General features: G+C 37.3%; 1 protein-coding gene across 1 annotated transcript; it reads left to right on the top strand.

Annotated features, from left to right (window-relative positions):
- Positions 1-701: 701 nt before the first annotated feature.
- LOC101741653 (uncharacterized) lies at positions 702-22,802 on the top strand. The gene is made up of 12 exons (XM_062672239.1): positions 702-1,187; positions 1,319-1,656; positions 11,200-11,332; positions 11,931-12,124; positions 12,747-12,866; positions 13,962-14,146; positions 16,733-16,959; positions 17,877-18,100; positions 18,698-18,830; positions 19,823-20,010; positions 20,772-20,888; positions 21,681-22,802. The coding sequence occupies exons 1-12, from the start codon at positions 996-998 to the stop codon at positions 21,871-21,873; spliced, it is 2,244 nt and encodes a 747-aa protein (XP_062528223.1). The 5' UTR covers positions 702-995; the 3' UTR covers positions 21,874-22,802.
- Positions 22,803-23,109: the final 307 nt, after the last annotated feature.

Raw genomic sequence — 23,109 nt, 5'->3', positions numbered from 1 at the left:
TGAAGGAACACTAAATAGACAAAATAAAACAAATCACACAACTTCACTCCTCGCGTTCCCGCCAAAAAGTAGTTGAATTTTTTTTAAGTGATTTGTGACCTGGTAACTAAGATCTTTAAGTCGTCTTATTTTAGGTTATATTCCTATTTTTATAAAAATGAAAAGTCCGTTGAAATTTATGGGTCAGTATCATAGATAATATACTTAGTATTTAAGCACTTGAGCAGTAGGTACGGTTCATAGAGGGTACTTATTAACTCCATGGTACGGTTACATGGTGCATATTATAAGTGTATCAACTAATGGTGCATATGATTAAAATTAAAGTTCAGGACTTTTTGGCGGGAACGCGAGGAGTGAAGTTGTGTGATTTGTTTTATTTTGTCTATTTAGTGTTTATTCGGGTTTAAATGTGTAATAATGGTGGTTTATTAACTGTTTAATATCTGTGAAAGTGCACAAATGTGAAAAAATGAAATAAAGCCGCTGGACGTAACTTCTCGGGATGCTCCAAAAAGTCCATCTCATATCATCTCATGTTATTTAACTTCATCCCAGTTGATTAATGTCTTAAATTAATCATCTTCATTTCATTTCACTCCATTTTATCATTTTTCATAAAAATGAGAATATAAATTAAAATAAGACATGACTTAAAGGTCTTAGTTCCCAGGTCATAAAATCCCTTAAAAAATTAAAGTTCACCTTCGCGCCCAACTCACAAGTCACAACTACTCACAAGTTTGTTTATTAAAATTTGTTAGTTGTTTTTTTACTCAGTAGTTCAGTACATAGTTCCTTCCGTCCGCAGCGAATTACGAAACTGTGCAGTGTGCAGTAATTATTAATAAACAAATATTGAAACTTGAAACAACAACTGTTGAACTTAAATCAATCTAATAATTACCACAAATTTTTTACTAATTAGATTTTGATCCTAAGCTCGGCCAATGAACTTATATTAATTCGTGTGCTAATTATAATTATTCTACAAAATGAAAAAATGGTGGAACTGGGTACTCGGTTTTGCTTTGATTTGTTTATTATTCGTAGCTGTTCCTCTTACGTTGTCCAATCAAAAAGGCAAAGAAGAGTTAAAGCCGATGTTTGATGAATATATTCAAAAGTATAATAAAAGTTACAAAAATAAACCCGATGAATACGCAGTGAGATTTGAACATTTTGTGGTGAGTATCTTTGAAAAAATCCTTTTACTTTACTTTTGTAACACCTCGCCGGTTCACACCAAAAACTAATAAAACACTTGAAACATGCAATACCTTCAATCACTAACTGTGCTTTTTGTTGAAAAAATTAGGCATCTGTGCGCGAAATTGAAGAACTAAATGCGGCTGCGCGTGGCCCTGAGGAGCACAGAGCCAGATATGGTTTAACCAGAATCTCGGATATGTCCAAGCTCGAATACAAAGAGATTCACTTATCAGATGAGAGACTTAAGAAATCACCTCATTTGTATGGCAAGAGTTGGAGCAAGTTCAGAGATCAGAAACCTGAAAATACTGTTGGAAATGATGATAATGATACACCCCACAGCAGCCACCAGAGAAATAGAACGCCATGTGCAAATGAACCTCATAATAATGTTTATGTAATAATTAGGAAAAAACGTGCTACTCTTCCATTGAAGGTCGATTGGTGAGTTTTTATTTATTTGTAGAACCTTGAAAATTGTACTGAATAAATGAGTCGACTATTATCAAAGCAGGCAATGTGACTTTTGGACAATTATTGGTAAATTAGAAAAACGAATTATTGACTTTGTATTCCATTGGCAGTCACAAAACTCTTCTGAACGACATCTTAGACAAATAACAGGTTAACTATTAACCTTTATTTAATGCAGGTTTTGAACCGTATTCTTTGAAGGAGACAATTATATTCAAATCAATCTGTATTGACATATGAATAATTTTTTTTGTCCAAATGCACAGATTGCCACCTTTGATAATAGACGACTCAAATATTAAAAAAGTATGTTGAGAGCATAAATAAAAATATCAGCTTTTGTAAATTCAGCCTGCCTATTTCAGTAGTAATGCAGCTCTACATTCAGGTTTAAATGGTGTAACTTTATTGTCTTTCTTTAAACAAAGTTTGTTGAGAGTACGCAGTAGTTCGGCGTGACTGGCATGTACCCCTGGTGTTGCTCATGTCCATGAGTGATAATAATCATTTATCATCTAGTGGTCGATATCCTCATGCCTATAATGGCAATAAAAGAAACATTTATTCTAAAAATCATTTGAACTTTGAACTTATGCCACAAAATGTGTGGCAGCTTTTGTGTTCTCATGTGTTCACCTATCTATGCATTAAAATAATTTTATTACTAGCATATATTTTTTACCACCTAGTCCTATGAGGTTAGGAGAATCTATAAACTGCTAACATTTTATGTTGTCCAACATATGGATGTCTGAAAAACTTTCAATAATTTTAGACTTACCACCTCTGTGTTAGGGAAGATAAGAAAATCTTGACACCTCATTCCTGAAATGTTTAAAAATGAAATTATATTTTAATTGATATTTATAGTGTTTTAAAAAAACACTTCAGTCATTAAATATCTTTTAAGGCATCATAGCATTTAAATCACAGAGATTTTTCAAAATTGAATATGAGTTTTTAGTGTTTACTTAATGTATAATATAATATTATATCAGTTTTACGCTATACCCTCTGATCCCTATGTTTGGAAACCCCTGTGCCTTAACTTAAATATGTTATATTTGAATCTCTACTATTTTGGTGAACTAGTATGGGCTGATCGATATCACTATCTTTATGCACACAACTAAACTTTTTTCAATGCAGGCAAAAGGATCTTCTGTTTGAGATTTTTTTTATTCCTGAGATAATTAACAATCTTATTTTTGATAGTTGTACTCATAGACTTCAGTAAAAAACACTTCGCAGTTTTTGTTTTTCATCATTTTATGCCTATTAGCTCTTTTGAAAATTATAGACTATTTATTGATTCATGAAAATAAAAAGTGGTCAAATATAAGTGTTTTTAATAATTGATAAAGTGAAGTTACTATAAGACTGTTTTTCTGTTGATATTTTTATCCAATTGTATTTTATGCCAATGCCCTAAGTCAATGACTTCAAGGTTCAGTATTTCAAGATTGGAAATAAATGTTGGATTCTGTTTATCATTTTTTTAGTATTTGTCGAAATTTTGTAAATTCAGAACAAAATGTGTGAAATTTGTGTTTTTAAAAGATATGCACTATAGCTACTGGAACGTCAAGTATACTTAAAGTTGTCTTTTAACAATTAATTCAGTATCTCTATTTGTGTTAAAGTGCTGACATGTTTGACAAATTATTATGAATAACACTTTTGCCAGTCTACCTATAAGAGCCACATAAAATTGTGGTAACTTATAATAAAAAAAAATTATTGTAATTTAATGTCAGTGGTTGCAGAACAAGTAGACTTTGGGTAAAAAAACATCAGACAGTCATCTAGAAAACATTAATTATCTTATACTTATTAGTGCTCTGGTGGTGACAAAACATGAAAGTGTAGCAAGGGTAGGCTTCGCACAAAGACTGATAACCTGTTGAAGGTTAAGAGAATCTGCTGAACATAGGAAAGTACATAACTAGCCAATATGGCGAATCTTAGGAGGAAAGTCATCAGCTATGATGATGATATTAATAAAAATTTGAGTATAATGAATTTGAAATTGTAAGTAATTTAACGTCCGTCTGATGTAGTGGTAAGTGACATGGTCACTACACTAGGGGGTCGCGGGTTCGAATCCCGCCAAGGGAAGATATTTGTATGATAAATATAAATGTCTTTTCCGGGGTTATGGATGTATATTATATATATGTATGTGTATAATAAAAATCTTACATTTATTTCCGTTATTTGGTACCTGTAACACAAGTTCTTTACGAACTTATCACGGGACCAGTTAACGTGGCGTGATTGTTAGTAAAATATTTATATTTATTTATATTTATATTTATAGTGACTTTAAGCGTCAAATGTTTGCTGCTTTTTTTGCATAGTGATTTTTATTCTCCACATCAACACTTATGATGTAAAAGTTGTTTTTTAAAAGATATTTTAATAATATTCATATGTTAGAATTTGTTGTGTTTAATTTAGGATTCATTAGCCAGTTATCCTTGCAGTCAGGGGCATTACTAAGTTCTCATTTGGTTTTAAATTACATATCAAGATCTACACTAGGATGATTTATATTTGTTTGTTGTCATATGTCTATGTGGATGTGTAACACAGTGTGACACTTGGTAGAAAGATAAAATATTTATAGATTATTCTTATAGATACGATTATATATGATTATATTTATATCATTTGTCGAAATTATATTTCTGGCATAATAATATTGATTATTTTACTCTATTTTGAATTTGTTACTTTTTTTTTTTTTTTTTTTTTCCTACCTAAGCTGATAGCCCTAGCGGCTATTTCAGCGTAGCCTTAACTTTAGTAGGTGAGCTCACGGGGCTCAAACCTGACGATGTTGCTAACACGAACCCTAGCAAGAGTCGTGCTTCGCAGAATCTACCACCGGATCGGAAACGCGACCCACTGAGAAGATCCGGCGAGAAACTCAGTGGGCTGTGTCTGAGAGTTAATTTACTCGTCGAGCCCTTCGTCGCAAGCGACGGGTTCGACGAGAACGGTGACCGGTGCTTGAAGTACCTAAAAGCACCGTTAGTGGATCAGGAGGATCCGAGATGACGTGTTTAGGGCGACGTCGACTGCTTTCCATTCTGTCCGCAGGATCGGGAATGTAGTTACCGGCGGCCACGATGAGAGGGTTCTCGTGTCGTGCCGCTTTATCGAAGTGGCGCATGGACGCCGACTGCAGATACTTACTGATGGACTCTAAGTCCAGGTCGTCATGGAGGTCGACGTTCCTGACGAACCACGGGGCTCCGACGGCTATCCTGCAAAAACGGGATTGAATAATTTGAAAGGATTTTAAGTGTATGCGGGCCGCGTGAGCGAACACTACACTTGCATAGGTCATGACGGGGCGTATGCAAGTTTTGTAGAGTGTCACCTTATTTCTAAGGGACATTTTACTTCGCCTACATATCATCGGGTAGAGACGTCCTAGAATGAAGGCGGCACGGTCGCGTACCGTCTTGATGTGGGGGCGGAATGTCATCCTACTGTCGAGGGTGACGCCTAAATATTTGACCTTCGGGGCCCACGGTATGGGCTGGTCGAACATCGTGATTGGGCGAACGGCGGGGGCGGGGTTATTGACGCGCATAGTCGGGAGGGGGATGCTCAGCGTGGTGTTCGGAGGGCGACCCCTTTTGAAGAGCACCGCTGTGCTTTTCGTGGGGTTGATGTCGATGCGCCACTTCCGGAACCACTGTCCCATGGTGGTAGCCGCGGTCTGAAGTCGTCGATGAAGCAACGCCTTCTTCCTACACGAGTAGTAGATGGCGGTGTCATCGGCGAAGAGCGCCAGATGGGTCTCCGGAGACCGGGGTATATCGTTGATATACAAACTGAATAGTAACGGGGAGAGAGCGGAGCCTTGCGGGACTCCGGCTGTGACGTGACGGGGCCGGGAACGCGTTCCCTCGACTCTATATCGGAACGAACGGTTCGACAAGTAGTCTCGTATGATGAGCACGAGTCTGTCTGGCATTCCCATGTTATACAGTTTGTATATCAAACCGTTGTGCCAGACTTTGTCGAACGCCTTCGCTATATCGAAGAAGAGGGCTCCTGTCGGAATGGGTTTCCGCCTGTTCAGCCCTAGTAAGATGTGCTCCGTGAGGCGGTGCACTTGATGGACGCACGAGTGTCTGGCGCGGAATCCAAACTGCTCGTCTATAAGAATTTTATTCGCGGATACGAAGTCCCAGAGGCGTTTACGAAGGAGCCGTTCGTATAGTTTGCCTATCGCCGGGAGGAGACTGATGGGGCGGTAACTCGCGGTTTCGTTCTTCGGTTTGCCCGGCTTGTGTATGCCGATAACGTCCGCTTCTTTCCACGCCGCGGGAAAGATGCAGTTCGTCATAGCAGCATTTAATATGGTGGCCAACATCGTTATCAGTTGGGCTGGTAACAGTTTAAGCGCGCGGTTGCGGATGCCGTCGGAGCCGGGAGCTTTCCGTGGTTGTAGGCTATCGATCGCCTCCTTGACCTCGGAAGTGGTAATGGGGGGTAACGCGTCCGAGGGCGGCAGGGAAGCTCTGCGCTCGACCTCCCTGTCGACGAACTCGGTGTGTTCGGGGTCCGCGTGTTGAGTGCTGGTGGTGCACTGCTCTTGCAGTGCATCGGCCAGCAACTCTGCCTTGTCATCGTCATCGTAAGCCGGTGGTTGGCCTGAGGGGCGTACGAGAGGCGGCATAGTGGCTATAGTTTCGGACTTGAGGGTCCTAGCTAGTTGCCAGTATGCTTGGTGAGTGGGCGCGAGTTCTTCTAAATAACTATCCCAGTTTTCGTTTCGGGCGTCGCTTAAGCGGGATTTGACCTCCCGCTGTAAGCGACGCATCCGAGTCCGGTTTGAATCCGTGGGATATCGATCGTAGGCCCGGATTGCCGCGTTTCTAATTCTAACGAGGTCCCTAAGTTCGGGGGAAAGTCTGATGCGGTGGAAGCAGTCCTCCACATCGACTTGTTTCGAGGATCTTATGATCGCCGTCGAGACGTGATCAGTGAAGATGTTTATGGATTCGACGGTATCCTCGGGGGATGGAGTTGAATCCGGGCCGCAAGGGAGGATTGGTGGAGCGGTGTCAGCTAAGCACGTGCCCAGCTTCTTCCAATCCACCATGGTCCTCGTATCTGGTTCGCGGTTGAGTGGGCGACCGAGCTGCATGACGACAGGTCGGTGGTCTGAGTCGAGTTCTGACATTGCCTCGATGGAGCGTAAGCGCAGAGTTACGTTCCTCAGCAGTACCAGATCTATTGTGCTCGGACGACGCGCGGCGTTGTACGGATAGCACGTGGGGGTCGGGGGGTTGAATACTTCGAATGTGAGGTCGTCTATGAACGCGTCGAGACGCCTACCGTTCACATTCGTGCGATGGCAGTTCCACCTAGTGTGGTGGCAATTTAAATCGCCTGCCAGGATGACCGCGTCCCCCATACCGAACAGTGTCTCGAGGTCACTGCTCAGGAGGGGTTTGTCAGGGGTTGTTACTAGTTTTAATGATATAAACTTGATTAGTAGCAGGAAAGAAAGTATGAAGTTTTCAGTTTTAACGTAGTAGTCCTTTCATTTAAAATGAATCCCGCATGGTAGGTAATATGCGACATATTTTTTGGACAATATCTAAATTTCATTTTTTTATGATGTTGTATGCTTAACATAGACATTCCATTGCTCCGACGCAATAGAGATAATACGTATGTTGCGTTCGGAGTGTTTGTGACGTAGTAATAAAGTTTATTTTTTATATTTTACTTCAAATACTGGTCTAATTTAGAAAAGGAATTAAATTCAAATTAAAAAAATTGAATACGATTAATTATATTCGTACTACACAAGTAGATACAGACCAAGATTTAGCTATATAAATACAGTCAAATTACACCCACACATGTCGCTTTAACTAGTAGTGGAATGACGGCAAATCTTATAAATCAAACCGAATCGCATTCTTGCCTCATGACAGAAATAGGCATAATAGTGGTAATAATATGATTATCTATATTATATAATAATCTGTGTCTATAGGTTCAAGACTTGTGGTAAGATCGTAGTAGCGTAGTAACGAGGCTTGTGGAGAGTATTAAACGGTAGGCAGCGGCTTGGCTCTGCCTCTGGCATTGCTGACGTCCATGAGCGACGGTAACCACTCACCATCAAATGGGCCGTATGCTCGTCTGCCTATACGGCAATAAAAAAATTTAGCGTAGTTGTCAGGGCGTATCCGATTTATCTTCTAATTACAGACTGACTGACGTGTAAGCGTTTCGGTAACTACCAAGCAAGATGATTCGCATGCTTCACTACCCGAAAAGCAATTTAAAAACAAAAAGATGTGTGATGTCGTGGGACACCGGATACGAACGAAGTTCCTTATAAAAATATTAATTTTAAGTTTTATTCGAGGTATAAAGAAAATAAAACTGGAGGTTTTGCAACAACCCACGTTCAGTCGGTAACGTGCGAACTTATTGTGGTACACTTCATTCACGGTTGTTTGCATAAGAGTTAGTGTATTGCGCAAACAAACGCTCTGAGATCGTGGTCAATGAATGATAAAAAATATATTATTTTTTGTACGTTATTACAAAGTTAAGCCGTACACTGTGTGCATTATAAAAATCTTACGTTACGGACGTTTTTTCCCGGTTAGGGTACCCCTCCGCGTCGTCCCATAAGGAACTTCGTTCTAATATTAGAACGTGACATAAAATGGTATTTTTTTTCGCAAGGTTTCTGCGAAATACAGTCATGGCAATGTACATTGAGGAATAATAGGTCCCTGTGGACGTTGTCTAACTTCTGTAATTGTTATCATAGTATTTCATGCCAAACCTGTAGGCTACGGCTTGGCTCTACCGTCGACGCTCTGTCGTCCATGAGCGACGGTAACCACTTACCATCAGGTGGGCCGTATGCTCGTCTGCCTACACAGGCAATAAAAAAACATCGGGCCAGGCGGCTTCAGGCAATATACCAACAGAGTTAAACTACGTTTTCCATTAATTGTCTATACTAATATTATAAAGAGGAAAGATTTGTTTGTTTGTTTGTTTGTTTCGAATAGGCTCCGAAACTACTGGACCGATTTGAAAAATTCTTTTTCCATTAGAAGCCGACATTGTCCCTGATGAACATAGGCTACTTTTTTAATTTTTTTTTTGTTTCATGTGTGTTAATGTTTCCGAAGCGAAGCGAGGGCGGGTCGCTAGTAAATTAATAATTGTAAAAGGCATTCAATTAACGATTTCAATGAGTTGAGTTAAACATGTTTAAGAGAATTGATCCTACGTTCGAATTTCAGGCTTATTACTTTTATATCACAATTACAGAAGTGTATCTGAGCTATCTACCAAGGTGTCGTTTGTCGAAATTTGAATATATTACAAGTCTTGAGAGACATCGAAACTTGTTTTCTTGTTTATTTAATAATGTATCTGATTAAAACCGAACTTAAATGATCACGTGAATTTCATCCACTTTAAAAAGACAATGGGTGATTTTTTCAAAAACTATTATATAACACAACAAACCTCAAATAATTGGTTTAATTATTATTAAAATATTAATTTCCTACTTAGTTTGTCCGATTAATTACTTTTCTCAGATCCTTAAACCAATAACAGGTATAATTCTCGTAAACAAACCTCAGGGCTTTATTTTTAATAATTTAAACCATGAATGCAAATTATTTAAATAATATAATAACAATATATATTTTTATTGTCCTAGTGACTCGGTCTTGAGATCTTTTTAAAACATTAGATAGGTGGACGAAAGAGGTCTTGGCTTTTTAGCGATAAGCCACCTTGAGACACGAGGATGAAGTTCACAATTGTAATGTATACCACCCTCCAATAGGACCGTACGATTGCTTTGTCGCAGAAATAGGCAGGGTGGTGTTACCTAATAACCGTGCGGGCTGATAATACACTCTTTGTGTTAGAAATAGACAACATATAACCAAATTATAATAGTTACATAAGTCGAACGAGGTCATGGCTTTTTAGTAATAAGTCACCTTTAGACATGAGGATGAAGTTTACAATTCTAAAGTATAAATTTTGTCCTACCACCCTCCAATAGGGCCGTACGATTGCATTGTCACAATTAGGCAGGGTGGTGTTACCTAACTAACCTAACCTAACCTAACCTTGCGGGTTGATAATACACTCTTTGTGTTAGAAATAGACAACATACAACCAAATTATAACAGTACCTAATATAATTGTGAACAAGAACTCCAGTTTCCGCGTCGATGTAATAAAAAACCGGTCTGCGCCCAAACCTGTTGTCGAATACGAGTAAACTATAAAATAAATTAGAAATGATTATTTTACGATTAAAGACTTGTTTCTTTTGACTATCACGATGTCCTCACATTATTAAAATTTCGAATGTCACTTCTATCACAAAAGAATACAAGCAAATATTATGACCAAATCAAATTCTAATTGTTAAATTTTATAATTTTACTTTTAATTTACATGCTGTCGAAATTTACGTTATGCGGTTTAATAAAATATCTGATATACTATATAATATATTTTTAATTCTATGTAAATAAGTGGTGTAATTAAATAATGTCGAGTTTATTTAAGCGAAAAGTCGTAGCTAAGCGTATATTTAGGTAAATAAATACCGCTATTTTATTCTAAAAGAAATATAAAATGTATTTTACAAAAAAAGTTTACGAATCGACTAATAAAATTCCGTGATGGAAGTGTAGCGGTATTCTGTCTGCCATCTAAAAGTATCCAATCAAAAAACCCGAATCACGCCAACGATAGTTTGGAGAAAATTTGCATATGTTTAAGTGCCGAACAACATTCTGATTGATCTAATAAAATCACCCGGTGGATGATATTCTTTTTGTAGGCCTCTCTTATAAAAACGTACAACAGAGGCTTTATTTTGATCGTATTGACAAGGAGATTGTCTTTTTCGCGCATAATGTGTTAAAGAACCTCATTTGCTGATATCATTGTACAAAACCAACTTAAAAAAATTAGTTATTCTGAAACGATTAGAATCAATAACCATTTTAGGGAAGCACGCGCTATACGCCTACCTAAGAAGCGGAATGGATCCTATTTCTGCTGTGACCTTTTGTTTTTATCATGTAATCCCACTGTAAAGGCTATCAATGTTACGTGTATCCTAACCCTTCTTTAGGGTTCTCGTAATGCATTACTTTAGGTTTAAAGATTTAGATTGCAGGCATTTTTTATCTTTTAGAAAAAAAAAGTGTTCTCTGTCTTAGTTGAAAACTTTTCATCTGTAAACTAAATGGCTAGAAATATTTAATTTATTTTATTATTCTTGCCATAGCAGGCAGACGATTCTACGGCCTGCTTGATTATAAGTACATAGTCACTACTGCTCATGGACATTAGCTATGCCAGGTGTCATACTCAAGTTCTCTACTGCTGTACTGCTGCTGACTCAATTTTTCTTTACACTTGCTTTTAATATTGACGAAATGAACCAATTATGAATTACAATTTTAGGAGAACGAAAGGAGTTATAGGACCTGTAAGAGATCAGGGTCTATGTGGAGCGTGCTGGGCGTTCAGTACAGTTGGCACTATCGAGTCTATGCAAGCCATCAAGACTGGCACTCTAATGCCACTCAGTGTGCAGGTATTTGAATTATCGTAATTATTGGTGATAGGAAGTTTTCTGAGCGTTTTGTGTGTGTGAAGCAGTATTGCGTTTCGGTTTGAAGGTTGGATGTTTGTTTGTTTGTTTTTTTTTCCAAAATAGTCTAGTAACCACTGAACACCATGTGGGTTGTGAGCTCGTCCACCCATCTAAGCAATAAGAAAAAGGTAATAACTTTTTCAGAAAGGATCGGGTATCATTCGGTTGTGATCATTGCCGGTGTGTTCAATCGAGTCATACAGGTGTAATGGACCCCTATTGACTAAAACCCTAATCGCTTTCCCGGTGACCTGCTATTATAAGGACGTATGCTTCAAGTTCACGGATACTTCAAGCACCGGTCATCGTTCTCGCCGAACCCGTCGCTTGCGACGATGGACTCGACGAGTAAATTAACCCATAGACACATCCTACTGAGTTTCTCGACGGATTTTCTCAGTGGGTCGCGTTTAGGGCCAGTGTTAGCAACACCCCGGTTTGAGCCCCGTGAGCTCTCCTACACGTCAAGGAAAAGCTGAAATAGTCTATCAAGGCTATCAGCATAGGTAAATAAATAAGCTTACGGATTGTATTGCAGGAAGTGATTGACTGCGCCGGTCTAGGCAACAGCGGATGCGCGGGTGGGGACATATGTCTTTTGCTAGACTGGTTGACCATAACCAACACGGCTATACAGCACGAGAAAGAGTACCCGCTCCGTCTCATGAGCGGCGCATGCAAGGCCACTAAGAACGCGACCGGCGTGCGAATATCCACTTTTACTTGTGACGAGTGAGTTAAACAATATTTTTAATAGTATTAAATTAAAAGTGGGAGTTTCCAGCGACTCTAGTGGTTTTTTTTGCTGGAAGAACCCGATAAATCGCGTCCAGAGATTTTGTTTAATTATTTCACATTCTCGGATGCAAAATGGATAATAAGTCAACCATGTTTCAAATTGTAATTTTGAGTAATATTGAAGCCCAGGTTATCATTCGTGTTGCACAGTGTTGCCATCAAATAAATCTAAAAAAAACTGCATCTCGGGATGGCCGTTAAAAGTGATCTAAGTTGAACTATATAATATTGAAATTGTTTAATTTAAAAGCTTAGGTTATTATTTAAGTTTTATGTATATAAAAATGATAATGTAAGGAAAATTGTAACATAAATTGCAAAAAATAATAATATATATAAATAGTTAGGAGTTACATACGTTCGCAGTAGCGCTGCTGCGTGCGAGAAAGGGACGCCAGAGAGACTGGCGCCGTAACGCGTTACGTAACGAAGCGCTTTACCCTCCCATAAGAAATTATCTCTACTTTAAAAAAACTAAATTTGCTAATTCATTTTCGCCTTACGCGATATACTATCGATACTGGTAGTTATGTGACTATGTATATGTAAATTTCAGTTTCGTCGGTGCAGAGGAGAAGATATTGGAAGCGTTGGCCACACACGGCCCGGTCACGGTCGCTGTCAACGCCCTAACTTGGCAGAATTATCTCGGCGGAGTCATACAGTATCATTGCAGGTTAATAGTTCAGATTATAATTCGTTCTATTTTTGTAGGTATAATACTCGACAACAATAGAAGTTTAGATATGCGCTTGTTTCACAATCATGTTTTATGTAGACTCGTCTGTATGTTATCAAAGTTCTTTTGATAGGCGTTAAGAAGTATTTAACTGACAATAAATCGAATATTGAAAAGTAACATAACTGGTGGTAGGACCTCTTGTGATTTCGCACGGGTAGGTACCACCACCCCGCCTATTTCTGCCGTGAAGCAGTAATGCGTTTCGGTTTGAAGGGTGGGGCAGCCGTTGTAACAATACTGAGACCTTAGAACTTATATTTCAAGGTGGGTGGCGCATTTACGTTCTAGATGTCTATGGGCTACAGTAACCACTTAACACCAGGTGGGCTGTGAGCTGGTCCAGCCAACAAAGCAATAAAAAAAAATTGTTTTACAGCTCTATAGGTGTCTCACTGTTAGCGCTTCGTATAACAGAGAATCTATAGAGCCGATCGTAATTTAACATCTCTTCATGTTTAATATTTGGTATTGACTCCCCGTTAATGTTGTTTCATTGCTGACTGAAATAGATACCAGCTCGTAGCTCCACGATCAAATCCTCTAGACACTTCAACCCGTACGTGGCCTTCTATGACAAATATTTCGATTTAAAAGCAAATTTGTATTACTCTGACAAGTGACACAATTGACAGCATGAATACCGACACTAGCCGTGAGACATTAGGTAGAAGTCTCAACAGTAAAAAATAACAACTCTCTCCACCTTTAAATTGGGAATTAATTGCTGCTTTATGGCAGAAATACGAAGACCGGTGGTACCTACCCATAATATTACTCTATACCCAGTTATTATTTATTCTGATAACAAAACCTTGGCGCTTCACATTTCGTCTTTAGATTTGTATATGATTTGGTTGATGTTGTCTCAAGTAGTACGTGTACTCTACCAAAGTCACAAATCCATACTAATATTATAAACGTGAAAATGTGTTTGTTTGTCCTTCTTTCACTTCGAAACGATTGACAGCATAGTGAAATAGACACGCTACCTTTTATCCTGAATGCAAATCTCGTATTTGTCTTTTCCAGCGGTGCACCGGCTGACTTGAATCACGCGGTCCAACTTGTTGGCTACGATTTGACGGCCGAAGTGCCTTACTACATCGCCAAGAACTCGTGGGGAGCCGACTACGGAAACGGTGGCTATCTGATGTTGGCCGTGGGCACCAACATTTGTGGTCTGGCCAACGAAGTCGCGACCGTAGACGTTCTATAAAATAGTTTTCATTACATAAAGGGATTCGAACAATTGGGACCATTTTTTTAGGTAATAATTTAATAGTTTTTGTTGTAATAGTAATTTGTAAACGTCGTTCTCTCTATAACAAATAAGGATACTCATTTTGTATAATTAAGTCTGTCATGACTTGTAAAATTATGTAATAGTTTTAGCGTAGGAGAGAAATTAATGCTCTACTTCCAGCTAATTGGGTTTCCATTTGCCGATATCTGTATTGTGATCTATGATAAGTTGTGACGTATGTTGACGTTGACATATTTGACATTTATTAACAGATACCGCAGATTTAAATATAAATGGGGCAATTAGTTATTTTTGTTAACCATTTTCGAATACCATGTTAGTTTTAATAATATGGGTGATTGTTATGTTTAAAGATCTTTGTAATCGCTAGATCTAGGGACCGCCTTTAGATCGATTACAGAGTATAAAAGCTAAAATGTTAAAGTCTAAAAATTAAGACAATAAATACTCCGTCCTAATCTATGTATGTATTTTTAATGTTAAGATTTATTTGTTGATATTACATATATTTTACAAATGTTCACGGGGCGTAGGGTAATCATTTCTAAAGCTCAATACGAATGTACTAACATGACGATTGTAATTAGTTTGCCAATTTCAGAGTAAATACTAGTCTAATAAGTTCAGATTTCGTCAATCAGCTTACTGAAATGGAGGCAGCTAGCTCCCCGCATCGCACTAGGTCGTGAACCCGCGTGTCTGGATATTTTTGTATTGTTAAATTTTTACTGAAAAAAAATCACAAACATTTTCGGGACTCGATTATTAATAATTAGTTTCAAGTATTTCAAATTTTTTAATATCAATTACACAGTGCATTTCTATTATGCATTACATAAAAACATATGTTGATAAGGCTTATTTTTGTAAAATTTACTTTAAATTTTGTTAAGTCGTTTTTCCAAATCATACCTTACTAAACTGTTTACGCCATGTATAGTGTTGCCATAATATGAATAATGATACATTATAATATAAGTTGTAATCTAACATGACACATATTTAATATTTAAAATTTGTTGCGAAGATTTGTTTTAAAGTGTCATTAAATGCAGCTAATTTTTATTTCACATTGAAATGAGTAATAATTCTTAACTTTTCGAAATAATTAAATAATTATGAACTCTTTTAGTTAACGTTTTCTTGCCAAGATTTTAATGAAATTGACATGTTTTATAATTCATGCGACCTGAGATCATTAAAGTACATGGACGTTTATTAATCATAAATGCTTTGAAGTGAAAATGTAAACGAATTTATATATGTATAAATATAATTGTATATTTATGTATGTATATGTGCTGGTTCTGTAAAGGGAATCCTAGCTTAGGGCCAAATGATCGTTGGTGATTTGTCCTGTATTGTTTAATGATGGATTAAGTTAGGCAATTTAAAGGTGGGACCATTTTAGATTAATAATTTTTAATTGTATTGTTATTTGTTATTGAAGTGCCTTTATAAAATAATATATCATAAATACGAATTTAAAGCCATAAAACCTTGCCAAATACTGTGATTGTAAATAAGCGGTTTCATAAAGCAATTTTTATATACATTTACTCATTTATTTTAATAAGGTCAAGTTCATATTTTGCATATTATACATATATTGAAACCGTATGAAGAAATGTTCAATAAATGGATTTATAAAAAATTATGTAAATGTTTTATTATTTATATTTTTTGATGCTGCTCTATTGGGGGGAGTTTACGGTTAACGGTTCTTTGCAAAATGATATGCTGACACAACACATTAGACCAGAAACATCACGTAGACCGCGAACACCGGACAATATTAATAAATTCAGTTCGTTGCAATTATGTTGCAATACAAAACCAATGAAGCGACTGCACTCAGTCCAACTACCTTTTTTTATATAATTTTATGGCCTGGATACGAGACCTTTAAGCCAAGTCTTATATATGTATAATACATACATATATTCTGTTATAATATGGAAAATGATATGAAGTTGATAAATTTGCGACTAATCGATTGGGATGAAACGGGATAAAATATAGTCATAGTAATGATGGTTATTTATTGACTTTTTTTTCAGTGGACCATTAAGAGGAACCCATGAAGCTATGTTCAGCAACTTTATTTAATTTTTTCACATTTTCTTAACATGCAAATATGTACTTCCTTGCACTTTCCTTCATCTTTCACACATGAACTTTCACTGATACCGAACAGTTAATAAACCATCGTTATTACATATTTCAATCTGGAGAAACCAAATGAACAAAATAAAAATAAAAACATCTTCGCCGCTCACGTTCCCGCTAATAATAATAATAATAATAATGTAAAGTGAAAAAAAAAAACTGAAATGATTGTTCATTTTTATATAATATTTAATACATATATTCTTTCAGACCACAAACGTTCACTGCTAGACATAAGCCTCCCCATTTAATCTATAAATTTAATGTATTTCATGTACATACATATATAATTGTACACGTATAGTCGTATTAATTTTGCAAATTATCCTGTTACGTTCATTATAGTGACTTATAGTTGAAATATAAGCAACTATAAAAATGAACAGAAACACATTAAAATTTGTAGTGCCCCTGTCTTTTTTAATTTTGATCCTATGTGGTGTTTTAATATTAAACGTTGTTTTTACGAGGGAACTCGATCAAAATGAACACTTTGAAAACGTTCCCACGTCTAAAGTATTCGATGCGTATTTAAAGAAATTTAACAAGAGTTACACCGAAGCAGAATACAAAATACGATTGAAATATTTCAGGGTAAGTTTATTTTTTTTATTTTTTTCTATTGTTTCAGTACAAATATATTTTTACATGTTTATATATTTTGTATTAAATAGATAAAATTAGTAGTGTATAATATAGTGAATTTCAAATATTACACTGTATGTGTGTAATGCAAATGGCGCCCCTAGCGGCAAACGTTCCAAGTTCATACAGATTTGAGTTAACTTTTACGCTACCGAGAATGTTAAAAAGCTCGCACTAAGCACAGCGAATACTGAGTCTCAATTATATTACAAACGCACAGTTGCATTCTTCGTATGACAGAGTTTTTTCTTTTTTTTCTTTTGTTTTTCCGTGGTCTAGTTTACCGTTGGAATTACGTGAGTGGATCTTTTAATGTACTACTAGTACACAATTGTTAATTATTGAATAAAAATCCTACAACGAGCGACTCATCGCTAAGAGATAATTATAGGGAAGACATACGAGTCCCATGTTCTTACCGTTTGAAACAACATATTTGATAAAAAATATAAATGTACATAGCATAATCATCATCAGCCTGTATCTATCCACTGCTGGGTGTAGTCCTCTCCCATAGTCCGCCACAATGAACGATCCTCCGCCTTCCGCATCTAATCTCTCCCAGCATATCGCCGCAAGTCATCGGTCCAACGGGCAGGGGGACGCCCAACGCTGCGCTGTACATAGCATTTTATATATATACCAATACCGTTATACCAAAAAATGCTATTTATATATTTTTTTCTACTTATTTACTTCTTTAGCGATTAGTAACGTATATATTTGATTTCGTCACATGTTGTGTTCTATAATTGTTGTTATGGTAATCTTGTGAGTCACGTTTAGTATTGTTTTGAACCAAGTTACGAACATGTTTTCCCGCTATTTTATTGCGTTGGCTAAAATAAAATTCGTATTATCGGCAGGCAGCTTTGGTGGATATCGCGAAAAAGAATCGAGAAACGGGAGCCGTTTATGGTCTATCTGTATTATCGGATCGATCTCAGGCGGAAATACGTCGACGGTTCATTACTCAATCTCGAATAGCGCCGCGCTTAAAAAACACGTATAGCAATTGCAGCGGTAAAATTTACCAGAATTTAGCTACTGACAATTTATTTTCGGAAGACCTACCGGACTATAAGGATTGGTGAGTACAGACTTATCTGAAGCAGGCTCGTAGTTTTGGAAGTACATGCAGTGACTAGGGTTGAGCCCTGAAAATGCTTATCACTGACGGTAGCAATTTCAGAATTTTATAAAGAAAATTTATCTAATTGAACTATAACATACACTCTATTGTAAATATTCAATCAAATTTCAGAATTGAACTTGTTTTAAAGATACCATGCGTTAAAATCAATTGTTTTTGAATGCAAGAATAATTATTGAAATGCAAATTTCTTAAATGTTGATACTACTGGCGTTGGAAATAATATTGTCTATAATATGTTAACTGGCATATAATTGTATTTTTTCCACCTACACAGTAAATAAATACGTCATTTCCTTAAGGCATTTATTGTGTTTTCAATTATTGTGTGTCAATTAGTTTATTACGAACAGTATGGTAAAGGGTTATTTTCTATTAAAAATGGAGCAAAATTTCCACTATTGTTATTTTAAGCCATGATGTCGTGTACTCCGAAAGGAATTGATTTTGTTGCACGGTCTTTTGGTTATCATATTCAGAGAGATAATTTAAAAATAGAATCAAGTTTTATCTATCAAAACATGATTATTTAAGGCGAGAAGAGGGAATGATCGGACCTGTTTTGAATCAAGGAAATTGCAATGGCTGTTGGGCATACAGCATAGTTGAAACCATGGAGTCTATGGCTGTAAAACAGAAAATGAGTCACACACGTCTTAGCATACAGGTTGGCTAATTTAAGCATTTTATGCTGACAGCAAAACAGGTTGCCTTTATTTTAGTATAATTTCTTATTTCCTCAGTATGCTGACGAGTATAGGTACCGCGTCATGGTAAGTGGTTATAGTTGCTCATTAACGTCAGATATGCAAGTCGTTGCCTACCGCCGAGTGCTCTCCGCAAACCTCATTTGAAGAAGTACATGTTAATTAACTTGAAAATATGTACCCGCATCAAGTATCGACGAAAATACATAAATTTATAACTTTGCTCTAATATCATGACAGAGATCAACAGGATAAGAATATATTAATTGTTAGTTCAGTTTTGGAACGAAGTTCCTTATAAGACGATGCGGAGGGGTACCCTAACCGGGAAAAACGTCCGTAACGTAAGATTTTTGTTTTTTGTTTTTATTTTACATATTACATTACTCAGGAAATAAGTCAGTTTTACTGATTCATAAATTTATAACACGTAGTTTACTGCTACGAGCGTACGTACACAAATTTTAAGAGGAACTGGTTTGAAGCAATCCGTATTCATTGAGTTTTCATTATTTTTGCGATTAAGTTCATCTAGTGGGCGGGTTCACAATACTTGGCATCGCGATATATGGAATACGGGTCTTTCGGTAAACCTTTTCTTTTCTTTTTCTGGGTCGGGGGTCCACTTTCTTCGATGTCACCGCCTAGGGGGCCTTGGTTATGTTGGACTGGACGGCCCGCAGGTGTTAGGAGATGACCGCGGGCTTAAGGATGTAATTTTGGGAACTACCCATTAAGCGACTCCCCTGCACTCTCGCGTAAGCTTCCGATGTACCCCGAGGTCAGAACCCGGGCCGGGTAAGGGGTTTACTGCAGTCAACACTGCAACCAGACGCGCGGTTCAACCAAGGACGCCCGCTAGACGGAGTCTTTGAGGGTCTTTCAGTATACCTGGCCCCAAACAAAATTTAGATTTTAAATAAATCTGATTTAAAAATGATATCTGTTTTAGGAATTACTAGACTGCGTTAGTGTCTGTGAGGGCTGTAATAAAGGCCACGTCGAGGAGGCTCTGAATGAAATGTGTATTAATGATACCGTGGTTACAACAGAAGATAGCTATCCTCTTGGGATAAGTCGTGGAAATTGCAACTCCAGTACATTTAAGGGCAGAAAGATAAAGGAGTACTGGCATTACAGGTAAGGAACTTGATGTAGCAGCGTCTTGCCTATTTCTGTCGCGAAACAACAACAAATTTTAAGGACGGGCAATCGTTGTACTGTGTAGTACTTCGTAGAGTTTATGTTTCAAAGCGCATGGCGGCATTTACGGTGCTTAAGTCTACGGGGCTCCTGTTGACAGTTGACGTTATGTTGGACGTGAACTCTTCACTGGTCTAAGCAATAAAAAAACGTAAGCCCAAGTGGATAAGGTTTCCATTAAAACGCAGAAATATTGAAGGGAGTGGTCCGGAAGCTAAATTTTGTTTCTATTCTAAAATGCTTTACTGGTGGTAGGAAATCTTGTGAGTCCGCGCGGGTAGGTACCACCACCCTGCCTATTTCTACCGTGAAGCAGTAATGCGTTTCGGTTTGAAGGGTGGGGCAGCCGTTATAACTATACTAGGACCTTAGAACTGGTATCTCAGGGTGGCGCATTTACGTTGTAGATGTTTATGGGCTTCAGTAACCACTTAACACCAGGAGGGCTGTGAGCTCTTCCACCACAATTATCTGCCTGAAACGGATTGCAGGGTCAGCTGAATATGTCAATAAGATTGTTGTGGTTTTGAGTTCACGGATCCCGCGGGCGTAATGCCAAACTTGAGATGTAAAGACGGCTACCCGTTAAAACTAGAATAAATTTTTAAATTGTATCAGCCAGAATGGTGAACTACGCTTTATAAAATTTGCGATTTCTAATCAATTCTGTTGTAATTCGTTGATGTCTTGTTAAACAGTTTTATGGATGAAAATATTTTACGTCGCGTGATAGCCCACCATGGACCCGTCATAGTCAAGGTGAACGCTCAGCCCTGGATAAATTATCTTGGAGGCATCATCCAGCGCGGTTGTATGTAAGTGTATCTAATAAATCTTAAGTTAAAAGCTGCTTTACAGTTGAAGCTCGCGTTACAGTTTTTGTGCTCACGGACTGAATTGTTATTCCTTAATATTGAAATATTCGTTCAATTTCCTATAAAAATAGTTATTAGTTTGAGACCGTGTTAGTTCTTTGTATGCGAAAAGAAACGCAATTTTCATTGTTTTATTTAGACATGCCCGAATATTCGGCTACTATTCGGTATTCGGCCGAATAGTACCTATTATTCGGCCGAATGCCGAAAAATGACGTGATTTACTCGCAACTGGAACAGTCAAATGCCCGGACCGCCCGCGCACGATGGAGACAGGTCCCGAGCTGTCGTATTATTCTCTACGCGCTCAACTAACTAACATGTACTTTGTGCCGAATATTCGGCCAAATCACTATTCGTGGCAACTCTAGTTATTTATGGAGGGTAGAAGTAAGGAGCATCATCACGCGGAGCGGAGCCAAATAAGGTGGCGCCATAGTAGCAAGAGGAAAGATTTAAAAAATGGCACCATGTACTATCACACTTCAGTGCAACCTAGCATACTTCACTCTGTTTAAAACTGCTATATTCAAAGCATTTCCACTTCCTACACTAGCGATGTTTCGGTAATCTTCGAACAATAATATGCTGTTTACAGATGGACCACTTTTGCAACTTGTCTCCTATACAAGAGGGTGCTCCTTACCTCTATCCCTATAGGTCCTAACAAGAAGTTAAAAAACTCGCATTAAGCACAAAGATAGATTTCAGTTATGTTTTTTCTGTGTATAGGCGCAGTGAAGACGGAGCCACTTTGGATCACGCCGTTCAAATAGTCGGCTACAACGCGCGGGGCAGTGTACCCTACTATATAGTGCGCAATTCTTACGGTGCCGACTTCGGTATCGGGGGCTATGTAAAGCTCGCCATGTACCGCAACATTTGCGGTGTAGCTGATGATGTGGCATTTTTGACAGTTTATTAAAACGTGTCAAAGTTAAATTATTAACTTCAGGAAATTAAGATAGCTAGTTTAATTTAGTTAGTATTATAATCTTGGAAGTTTTAATTGGGAAATCTGCTAACTTCGGCTTCGTAAAGCGTATGGAGGGTAGAGGTAAGGAGAATCGTCTCATATGGGAGAAGCTTAAAAGAGTGTCCCACTTTCAGCACTAAATAACAGTTCAAAAATCCTCCAGAATGGCGCTAGCATAGGCACAGGGTATGATATGAATTGAGCAGTTGTTAACTGATTGAAGTATGTTGAGTTAGGAAATTTAATATATATAATGACTAGAGTAGTTAGTCACAGTGTAATATACAAGACCTCACATGTTTACGTAGTCCAAATTAATTTCGTCAATATAACCTAAAATTATTGCTGTGGTAAAACGTGGAGACATCGATTGCATTTTCTTATCAGCGTTAAATAGAATACTTTTGTGATTTTGTAGTTTGCTTACAGTTCTTTCGTCCTTTTTTATTTCTCTATTTTATTCTAATAACTTTCAGCGCCTTTTTTTTTATTTACCCGGTTGCTACTGTAGTGCCACCCTTATTTAGCAGATTTTAACGGGCACTTTTTACATACAGAGTTACTACCCTCCATAGTAAAGCATCTCTGTCGCAAACGTTAAATTGTACGACAGAGATAGCGCTCTATGAAGCCGAAATTAGCCGATTGTTTCTTTCAAAAGGTCGAAGAGCAATATTTATCGCCGGTCACTGTATATTCGAAGAGGAATTGAATGCATGCTTTGATTTCGTATTTCCCTTTTAATACTATTAAAATTTAAATGTAACAACTAACTTTTATAATACAGTACCACCATAACAATAAACTATAGTAGGTATATTTTTGTCACTATAATTGAAATAATTTGTTGGTTAATAAAGGCATACACTATAATTAGATAGGGTTGTTTTATTTCTGAACGACATAGTACAAAAGATGAAATGTGGTCAACTACAATCATTGTAAAACCATAAACATTTAACATTTTTTTTTGTTCTACATATTTACAGGAATTCCAGCTTTGTGCGGACCAATTTTATTAAATAGATACAGAAACTTTAATATGGTATGTTTACTGAGATTCCCCATGTTTTATCACTATATGATACGATCTTTTTTGAGCATAAGTAGGTTGCTCTTAGGTTTTGATAATCAACCAGTCTTGCAATAGAAGCAATCTGGCCAGCTTCCAGATTGAAGGGTGGA

Source organism: Bombyx mori, chromosome 14 (assembly GCF_030269925.1).
Source record: "Bombyx mori chromosome 14, ASM3026992v2".
NCBI lineage: Eukaryota > Metazoa > Arthropoda > Insecta > Lepidoptera > Bombycidae > Bombyx > Bombyx mori.
This window is presented reverse-complemented; position numbering and strand designations above follow the sequence as displayed.